This window comes from Acinonyx jubatus, chromosome D1, assembly GCF_027475565.1.
Source record: "Acinonyx jubatus isolate Ajub_Pintada_27869175 chromosome D1, VMU_Ajub_asm_v1.0, whole genome shotgun sequence".
Lineage (NCBI taxonomy): Eukaryota > Metazoa > Chordata > Mammalia > Carnivora > Felidae > Acinonyx > Acinonyx jubatus.
The window spans coordinates 5,266,757-5,276,739 of record NC_069390.1 but is presented as its reverse complement, the minus strand read 5'-3'; the positions used below and the strand labels follow the sequence as shown (position 1 = coordinate 5,276,739).

The 9,983-nt window shown below is 62.3% G+C and overlaps 1 protein-coding gene across 5 annotated transcripts; it reads left to right on the top strand.

Annotated features, from left to right (window-relative positions):
- The first annotated feature begins 335 nt into the window (after positions 1-335).
- CARNS1 (carnosine synthase 1) lies at positions 336-9,427 on the top strand. 5 transcript variants are annotated; one of them, XM_027045392.2, is made up of 11 exons: positions 336-417; positions 467-515; positions 866-892; positions 2,179-2,452; positions 3,208-3,297; positions 3,548-4,035; positions 4,268-4,442; positions 4,532-4,617; positions 5,317-5,548; positions 5,644-5,924; positions 7,253-9,427. In XM_027045392.2, the coding sequence occupies exons 3-11, from the start codon at positions 890-892 to the stop codon at positions 8,477-8,479; spliced, it is 2,856 nt and encodes a 951-aa protein (XP_026901193.1). In that variant the 5' UTR covers positions 336-417; positions 467-515; positions 866-889; the 3' UTR covers positions 8,480-9,427. The 5 variants fall into 5 exon arrangements, with proteins under 5 accessions (XP_026901193.1, XP_053058824.1, XP_053058825.1 ...); XM_053202849.1 differs by lacking the exon at positions 467-515 and having other exon boundaries at positions 367-466; XM_053202850.1 differs by lacking the exon at positions 467-515 and having other exon boundaries at positions 368-417.
- Positions 9,428-9,983: the final 556 nt, after the last annotated feature.

The following is a 9,983-nucleotide window of genomic DNA, read 5'->3' as shown; positions in this document are numbered from 1 at the left end:
CTCCGCGCTTCCCTCCCCCTTTCTTCCATCCCTCCTTCATTCCCGGACTTTCTCTCCCTCTGTCCCTCTCTCGGGCTCTCTCTGCCCCTGTCCCGGTTGTGCCTTCTCTTCCCCACAGCCTCGTGTCTGTGACCCTCTCTTCTGACCATCCCCGTCCGTTGGCACCTGGCCGGCTGTTCCACTTTGTCCGTCTCTCCCCGGCTCCACCCTGGAGCCCAGGTCTCGGGCTGGGTGGCGGGCCGGCGGGGCGGTGGGGGGGTGGGGTGCTGGCTGGGGCCCCGCGCCGCCCCCGCCCCGCACTGGGCACTCCCTCCCGGGGACTGCTATATAAAGCGGCGCCACCCGCTCCCGCCCGTGCTGCCACCGCCGCCGCGCCGCCCGCCAAGCCCCGCCGCCGCCGCCGCCGCCGCCCTCCAGGTACCCCGGCTCCTGCCCGCGCCCCGGGGAGAGTCAGGGAGCCCTCCAGGTACCCCGGCTCCTGCCCACGCCCCGGGGAGAGCCAGGGAGCCCTCCAGGTACCCCGGCTCCTGCCCGCGCCCCCGGGGAGAGCCAGGGAGCGGGGCTGCGGGGGCAGGGGCCTCGGGGACCCAGCGCGCCGCCCGCTGGAAGGGCCCAGCGCCCCCTGGCTCAGCCCGCGATGTGTGAGCTCAGGGGTGCAGGATCCGTGGGGTCCCGGAGGCCGAAATCTCACCGCCTCCTTGGGGTGGAGGTGGGGCAGCCTTGGACACCTGTTGTCAGGGACGGGGGTGAGGGGGAGGCACCGTGGCGGCCACCTCTCTTCCCGTCTTAGGGGTTGGGCAGTGGGGTACAGACCCCGCCGCCCTGACTCCCGCCTTGGTCTCTCTCCCCTTGTCTCTGCCATTAGTCTGCCAGCCACCCCACCTGTAAGATGGTGAGTATCCTCCGGTCGTTCCCCCCAAAGGCCCAAGCCCCTGGCCAGAGGGAGGGCTCAGAGGGCAGAGTTTGGCATCCAACAGCCTAACCCTGGGGGCACCCCCTTGCAGACAACTGGGGCCTGCGACCAGCTGCACACACCCCTGCTGCCTCCCAGCTCTGTGTGCCAGGCGCTCCCCCATCAGCCCCGGGGATGGGCACTGTTGGTCCCCTTTGGCACGCACCCATTCATCCTGCAACATTTATTGTGCACGTACATCTGTGCACACCATTCTGGGGGTGGGGATGTATCAGGGAACACACAGTCTGGGCTCTCAGGGAGCACACCTTCCAAGAGAAGGCACGAGGCTCCGAATTTGGCACTGGTTAGCTCTGATTCAAGCCCAGGTCTCGGGCCCAGACCTGCCCTCCGGGGCCACAGCACGCGGTCTCCCCATGACTGTAGTCCAAGCCTCACTGGCATCCTGGGGTGGGACAGGGCAGATGCCAGGCCCCCACAGAGCCCAAAGGAACCTCACAAGGTAGCCCAGCCTGTCCCCCGGAGGACAGGCCCGCCTGTGTCCCCCACTGTGTTCACACTGAGCCTCTGAGCAGCCTCCTGTGGGAGTCAGCCAGACTCAGAGAGGGGCAGGGGTGTAAAATTTCACCCAAAGAAAGCATTTCCATGACTCAGAACATCTGTAAAAAGGGCACCGGCTTTTCCCCCTGCCAATGCCTAGCACAGGGTTGGGCACACAGTAGGTCCTCAAGACCTACTTTGATGGCAGTGGACCAGATCTATCTACGTATTTAGGCCTCAGCAGAACTCTGTGATGGCAGGTTACGGACAAGCAGAGAGAAATGAGCAGCTCGAGAGTGATCGCTCGGCTCGTTTGTTCATTTCTTCTTCAGTCAACATTTGTCGAGGAGCTATGGTGTGCCACTGTTTTATGCACCAGGACTGCCTTGATGAACAAACAGACCAAAACCTCTGGTCCTGTGAACCAAGCTAGGGCAGACCTTGGCGTGGGATGGGGGGCGGTGGTCCAGCCAGCAGCACGTTGCTTTCTACCCACCCCTCCCTCCCCGGGGCACTGCACCTACGGTTTACAAAGCACTCCCACCTGCCTGCTCCTGGGGACAGGCCTTCATCCCCTAATCCGACTCCATCCTCTCCTGGTTCCTAGGACAGTGTCTGCCCCAAACATCACCCACGGTCAGGAGCGTGGCGGGCTTGTACCCTTGGGTGACTTAATGTGTCCTTTGCCCACTCTGCCCAAGACCCACCACTTCTGCCCCTCTCAGCTCTCTCTGGATCCACTGGGTCCCGCGTGGGACTGCCCGCTGGCCTCCAAGGACCTGGAGGAAGAGGAGGGCCCATGGGGAGGAGGCGCTGGCCTGCCACCCCCAGGCTGCTTCTCTGGCTCCTGGCGCCATGACGTGGGCCTGGACTGCAAGGGCTCCCTCGAGGAAGCGGAGGCCCGGGCGTGGACCGTCTACCACTATAGCCTCCTCCAGAGCTGTCTTCAGCAAGCTGGCCTGCCGGAGACCCAGGACCGCAGCCAGGTGCCCCGCACAGGTATCCGAGGGCTCCGTGGAGGGGTGTATCCCTGGGAGGGGGAGGGAGGCACCCTCAGCCCGGCCTGCTTCCCATCCCTGTCAAGGTCAGCCCCTTCCCCCAGGCTCTGTCTGGATCTGAAGCCAGGGAAGCAAGGCCAGTAAACTTTGGGCAGGCAAGTATTGTTTCAAAGGGCATCTGGCACCAGTAAAGCAGAGATCCAGACTTCCCTCGTATCCCAGAAGACCCAGCCATGGGATTTGTAATCCATGTTCTGTGGAGCGAAACCTTCTATAGAAGTGCCTTGGGAGCTGCTAACAGTTGGGACTCAAGACTCCTCCCCTGCTTTATCTGTTTAATATACTAGATGGCCACAAAGGTTTTGTGGACAGAGGGGTTCACAGGTCGAAGACATGAAAATCACAGACTGGGCTCTCCTGGGGATCACACACTGGGAAACTGAGACATGGGGGCCCTGGGTCACAGAGAAAGTCAGTGTCAGAGCTCAGGCTAGAACCCAGGTCTCCGGTCACCCAGCCTCCAGTATCTTCCAGGCCAGCTGCAGAGAGAAGGGAGCCACCCTCATGGGGTGGGATGGGCAGGCAGCGCCCCTTCTCTCTCCAGTCTCTTCTCTGTCCTCTCTACTCTTCTCATCCCACTCTGGGAAGGACTTGGGGGCCTAAGAAGAGGGCAGGGCTATGGAACAGGGGAGGGTAGGCAGAAAGATATCGGGGGGAGCCCCTGTTGAGCTTGGCCACATTCTTTCCCCTCCCGAGGCTGCCCTGGTGCGGAGGTGACCTTATGCATTCTGGGATCCCCCAGCACCTTTCTGTCCGTGCTGCTGGAAGGAGGGGTCCAGAGCCCGGGTGAGTGTGTGCCCAAGTTCCCCCACCCCCTCCTGTAGAAAGGGCAGCCCTGCCCTGGCCCGGCCACATCCCAAAATACCCACTGACCCTGGCAACTGCCTGCATTCCACTGGGCCAGCTGCCATGCTCTGAGTGGGGGTGGGTTCTGGGAGCAGCTGCCCCCTACTACCCAGGGTCCCTGGGCTGGAGGTGGAGGGCTTGGGGGCATTAAGCCTTCCCTGGCCAGCAGCCGTCCTCCTTCTGTCCGCAGGAAACATGCTCCTTTGCCTGTCCCCTGCTTGGCTGACGAAGGTGCCAGCACCTGGGCAGCCGGGCGAGTCGGCCCTGCTGGTCTCCAAGGCCGTGAGCTTCTACCCGGGGGGCTTGACATTCCTGGATGACTTTGTCCCCCCACGCCGAGCCACCTACTTCCTGGCGGGCCTGGGGCTGGGACCTGGCCGGGGTCGAGAGGCAGCTGAACTTGCCCGTGACCTGACCTGCCCCACAGGAGCCTCAGCTGAGCTGGCCCGGCTGCTGGAAGACAGGCTGCTGACCAGGAGATTGCTGGCTCAGCAGGGTGGCGTGGCTGTGCCAGCTACCCTGGCTTTCACCTACAAGCCACCAGCACTGCTGCGGGTAGGGGATGCCAGCCCAGGACTACGGCTGGTGGAGCTGAGTGGCAAAGAGGGCCAGGAGACACTGGTGAAGGAGGAAGTAGAGGCCTTTCTGCACTCCGAGGCCTTGGGTGATGCCCTGCAGGTAACAGGTTCCTGCCTCCGAGGTCTGTGCAGATGCCAGCAGGATGGGACCCACGGATGGTTACCAAGTCCTGCTGGGAAGTTGTCCCCAACTTGGGGTCCTGCTGCTGGCCTATCTCTGTGGCGACCCCTTGCCTTCTTACTTCAGTTTACACATTGGATCCTACGTGTGAGCATCCCACCCCATACGTACGTGGGGTGGTAAGGAGGCCCCCCTCCCCTCCCTGTTGCAGGTGGCCGTGAAGCTCAGTGGCTGGCGCTGGCGGGGGCGGCAGGCACTGCGTCTGTACTCGCAAAAGGAGCTGGGCACAGTGGTCGACATGGTGCTGGCATTGCTGGAGAAACTGGAGGAGGAGGAGAGTGTCCTGGTGGAGGCTGTGTGCCCACCTGCCCAGCTGCCCTTCCCAGGTGAGAGCCACCTGGGCCAGCCAGGAGTGGGTGCCGGCTCAGCCTCCTGGTTGCTCTGTGCTGGGCTCAGGCTTCATGTCTTTCCCCAGGCAGTCCCCCACCTGGCCCTGAGCTGGCTGTGCGGATCTGTGCTGTGGTATGTCGGACACAGGGTGACAGGCCCTTGCTGAGCAAGGTGAGTGTGGCCCAGGTTCAGGTCCTGACCCTGCTGCCACAGCCCAGGCCAGCCCAACCCAGCCCAGCTCCAATGAGCTGCTGAGGGCCCCTGGGTAGAGAGAGGACAAAATCTTTGGGGGGAACCTTGATGGTGTCCTGGAGGACTCCTGGGTCTGAAGCTTTTTCCCTCCCCTTCCTGCACCCTTCCTCCATCAGGAGCTCGGATACTCCATACTAGGCACCAGGGCCCAGGGCTGAATCCTATTCCCAAGGAGCTCTTGCCCACAGAAGGGGCTGACGGAGGGTCCCTGAACCTCCAGTGTCCAGGGCCCTTTAGGAGGGGGCCTCCAAGCTGGGGAACTTAGGGCAGCTTGAGGACCCTCTGGGGAGCATAGCTCTGAGCCAAGCGGGGTGGCACGGGCCCCCGGGCCCGCAGCAGCAAGTAGGCTTGGAGCCTTCAGGGAACAGAGACCCTAGCTGGGCCCGGAAGCCTGGGTAGACGCCCCTCAGGGTGTAAAGGACCAGATGGGCAGTGGCAGGGGAAAGTGACTTGTGCGGCGTAAGTCACAAAGGAGGACTGGGCTACTTGAATGCGCAGTGAGAGGTCTGGCCTGGATCTCCGGGCACCGGGGTAGGAGTGCAGGGGCGGGGGTGGGGGGGCAGTGTCAGTCCTGGGAGGGCTGCTCTCGGACGACACCCTCAGCCACACCCTGCCCAGGTGGTGTGCAGTGTGGGCCGTGAGGACCGGCCTCTGCGGCACCGGAGCTCCTTGCCACAGACGCTGGAGGTGGCACTGGCCCGGTGCGGCCTGGGTGAAGCGACGCAGGTGGCGGTCGTGCGGCGGCGCGTCAAGGCAGCGGCCGAGGCCGCGCTGGCCGCCGTGCTGGCCCTGGAGGCCGGCCTGAGCGCTGAGCAGCGCGGCGGGCGCCGGGCCCGCACTGACTTCCTCGGTGAGCGCGGGCGGCCCGGGCCGGGGGCGGGGGTCGAGGGTCGAGGCCGGAGGGCAGGCGGCGCTGAGCCCGCGCATCCTCCCGCCCCGGCCCAGGCGTAGACTTCGCGCTGACTGTGGCAGACCGCGCGCTGACCCCCGTAGCCCTGGAGCTGAACTGCGGCCTGTGTCTGGAGGCGTGCGGTGCGCTCGAGGGGCTGTGGGCCGCGCAGCGCTCGCAGCCGGCGGCCCGGGAGGCCGCGGCCGCGCCGCTCGTGGAGACCATGCTGCGACGCTCGGCGCACTGCCTCATGGAGGGCAAGCAGCTGCTGCTGATCGGCGCGGGCGGCGTCAGCAAGAAGTTCGTGTGGGAGGCGGCGCGCGACTACGGGCTCAAGGTGGGCGGGGCCGGGCCTGACCCCCGGGCCTCCGTGGAGGTGGAGGCGGTGCCCTGGGCGCGGGGACGGTGTGAGCTCTGGGGGCGGGGCCAGCACCGCTAGGGGCGGAGCCTGAGCCGGGCGTGTCCGCTGGGGGCTTTAGAGCCCAGGAGTAGGGGTGGGGCCCACCGCCCCGCCCAAGATTAGAAGCCTAAACTTTTTGGCCTCTGGCCACGTTCTGCTCCAGCCGGGTGTAAGAGGTCCCCCGGGAGGGCATAGAGCCCTTCGGGGCAAAAAGAAACCAGCGTTGAAGGGCTGGAGGGGGTGGGGGGAGGGGGTCATTCAGTGTTAGTATCAGAACCCGGACCCCGAATGCCAGGCTGAGGAGCCCGGCCCTATGCTGCAGGAAGGGCAGATCCTTCGAGGTTGGATTCCCGAGGGCGTGAGGAGAGTGCTGGGGAGCAGCTTACACATCGCGAATCAGATTCAGAGCAGTGGCCTCACATCACAGAATCCGGGGCCATGCAGGCGGCGCAGACATTCTTATCTGCACTGAACAGATAAAACAGAGGCCAAATGTCTAGGTTCTTTGTGGCCCTAATCTACCACAGTGGCCTCCTCTTCCCTCTTCCGCAGTACAACGGGCCCTAGGAAATTCTCCCCCCAGCCATTCCCACGTCTTTTCACTCCCTGCCTTGCACATGGTGTTCTCCACTTGGAATGTCCACTTCTCCCGCCGCCTAGTGTTATTGTGCAGACAGCCACCCTCCCCTCTCTTCCAGGAGCTGTCTCTGCCCTGGTTACCCGCTGCTTTGTGTCTGTGTTCCCCCAGCGGGCAGTGAGATTTGGGGCACAGGGCCCCACTGGATTCCTTTGTGGGCACCCCCTGAAGGTCAGAACTCTTTGGGTGAATAATGGCCAAGAACATGATGCCCAAAGCCACCAGACCACCTGTCCCAAACCCTAACCCTGGTGGTTCCCCTACAAGCTCTGGTCAGAGTGAGAATGAGCCCAGCAGCCCTCTCTCTCTCTCTCTCTCTTTGCTCCAGCCCCTGCCCACTCAGATCACACCCTTTCCCTCCTGCCATCTTTCCTCTGGCTGATTCTTACTCAGCTCCCGACCGAAGTATTGCCTCCTTTGAGATGCCTTCCTTCCCCTTCAGGCTGGGTTAAGTGTGTTATCTCTGCACCTTCCGTTTAGTCAGTCATCAACAGATGGTTTTTTGAGCACTTAGAACCAGTGATTCCGTCGCCTCTGAGGGCCAGAACCACGTTCGTGGCCCCATCCTATCTCCCCAGCGTCCGGCAGAGGCTGACCTGGGTGTGTTGCCCTCTGGTGGTTTCTGCAGCTGCACCTAGTGGAGTCGGATCCCAACCACTTTGCATCCCAACTGGTGCAGACTTTCATCCACTTTGATGTGACAGAGCACCGGAGGGACGAAGAGAATGCGCGGCTGCTGGCGGAACTGGTGCGGGCACGTGGCCTGCAGCTCGATGGCTGCTTCTCCTACTGGGACGACTGCCTAGTACTCACGGCCTTGCTCTGCCAGGAGCTGGGTCTGCCCTGCAGCCCCCCGGCTGCCATGCGCCTGGCCAAGCAGAAGAGCTGCACCCAGCTGCACCTGTTGCGCTGCCATGGCCCACCCTGGCCCGCGCCCTCCCTCCATGCCGTGCCCTGCTGCCCGCTGGAGAGTGAGGCCGATGTGGAGAGGGCCGTCCACCAGGTGCCCCTGCCGGGTGTCATGAAGCTGGAGTTTGGGGCAGGCGCAGTGGGTGTGCGGCTGGTGGAGGACGCACCGCAGTGCCACGAACACTTTTCCCGGATCACCCGCGACCTGCAGGGTGAGGCTGACCACCCCGGCATCGGGCTGGGCTGGGGGAATGCCATGCTGCTGATGGAGTTCATTGAGGGCACCGAGCACGATGTGGATCTGGTGGTCTATGGTGGGCGACTGTTGGCCGCCTTCGTCTCCGACAATGGCCCCACGAGGCTGCCTGGCTTCACTGAGACGGCGGCCTGCATGCCCACTGGGCTGGCACCGGAGCAGGAGGCACAGCTGGTGCAGGCAGCCTTCCGCTGTTGCCTGGGCTGCGGGCTGCTGGATGGGGTCTTCAACGTGGAGCTCAAGCTCACCAGGGCCGGGCCGAAACTCATCGAGATCAACCCTCGGATGGGTGGCTTCTACCTGAGAGACTGGATCCTGGAGCTCTATGGTGTGGACCTGCTGCTGGCTGCAGCTATGGTGGCCTGTGGCCTGCGGCCTGCCTTGCCCAGCCACCCACGTGCCCGTGGCCACCTGGTGGGCGTCATGTGCCTGGCTTCCCAGCACCTTCAGACTCTGAGTTCCACCGCCAGCCGTGAGACCCTGCAGGCTCTTCATGACCAAGGCCTGCTGCGCTTCAATTTGCTGGAGGAGGTCCTGGTGCCTGGTGAATACGAGGAGCCCTACTGCAGTGTGGCTTGTGCTGGGCCCAGCCTGGCTGAGGCTCGTCTCCGCCTGCTGGGCCTCTGCCAGGGTCTGGGCATCGATGGGCCCCACTACCCTGTTGCCCACTTCCTGTCCCACTTCAAATAGTGCCTCTCTTCCTATAGCCCTGCCCCAATTCTGGTCTGGCTCACTCGGAGGCCTCAGGTCTGTTCCAGAGTGGCAGGGCCATTTGACATTAAGGCATCCTGGCTTGAGGGCCACAAAAGAAAGTATCTTGGGGGGGCCGCTGGCCCCTTTTGCTGTTAGTTCAGCCCAAAGGCCCCAATCCTGTCCCAAGACTCTAGCCGTGGAGAAGCAACAGCAGCTGCACACACACACACACACGCACGCACACCTGCCCCAGGGAGATGAGAGAGGCCCAAACTTAGCCCATCCTTGTCATCCCTCCAGGTCTGCCTGTCTTCCTGCAGCCTACAGGAAGACAGACGCTGGCTGGCCCCTGGCCTTGGACAAATCCTATGAAAACCTGAGACTAAACCCTGTCCTCTTCCTCTCACCCCTCACTTAGCAAATTCCAGGATCTCTCTAGAGCCTGCTGACAACTTTCGGCAGTGCCCGGCCTGCCTCATTTGGCCTGAGCGGTAGAAACAGGTGGCCTGGGGTCAGCAGTAACCATCTCCTCTCCAGGCAGACACTACTGCCCCATTCTACAGATGAGGAAACAGGCCCAGGGAGGAACAACCATTGCCTCAAGGTCATACCACAGTAGATAGAGGATCAAGGGACGAGATACAAAATTCAGGTTTCCACTTCTACTAAGCCTCATGTGCCCACTCAGCTTCTAAACCCCACTCACCTCCCCGCCCTCACTCGTATGTGGCCGTAAGACGAGCGAACGCCTTCTCCCATGCAGCATGCACCTTCTCCACCAAGCTTTGGTGCTTTGGCCTCTGGCATAACTAGCATTGGCAGAGGAGAGTCTACACTCCCTTCCTAATTCAGGGGAGGCTGTTTTAATAACTCTGCCTCTGTACAGCACAGGAGCTGTGGCCAGCTCCACAAGCATCCCTCTCCAAATAAAGGCTTCTAGACTAATGAAGTATCTGGTATCTGGTTCTTGTGACTTGGACAACACCTCTCAGGTTCAGCTAGATGGGAGGTGGGGAAGGGAGGAGGGAGAGGTGGCTACGGGATACCTATAGCATCTGGAGCGAAGGATAAAACACCACACCGGCTGGGCCTCTGGGTTGACCATGAGCGGGGCCCTGCCATGGTCACCCACAACGGGACCCAAACCTGAGAGTCTGTGGAGGGTGGGATTTCAACAGAGGGCCACATCCAACCAGATAAAACCTCCTCCAGCCTGGAGACTCCTGAGTTCTGTCCATCTGAGTTCACATTTCACCTCCCCATCCACCTGGAATGCACATCCGGACAGCCTCCAGCAATCAGACCTCCAGCAATCCAGGACCTGGTGTGGCCCAGATTCACGTCCCACCCCCCCATCCCCCCGCCCAGAACCCCAACAAGAATCCATGCCCAAATCGAAAGTCACAGACCCGGTTTGGTGTATTCATTCATTCATTCATTCATTCATTCATTCATTCTTTTAACCAAGTTTTATTAAGCACCTATTCTGTACCAGTAGCAA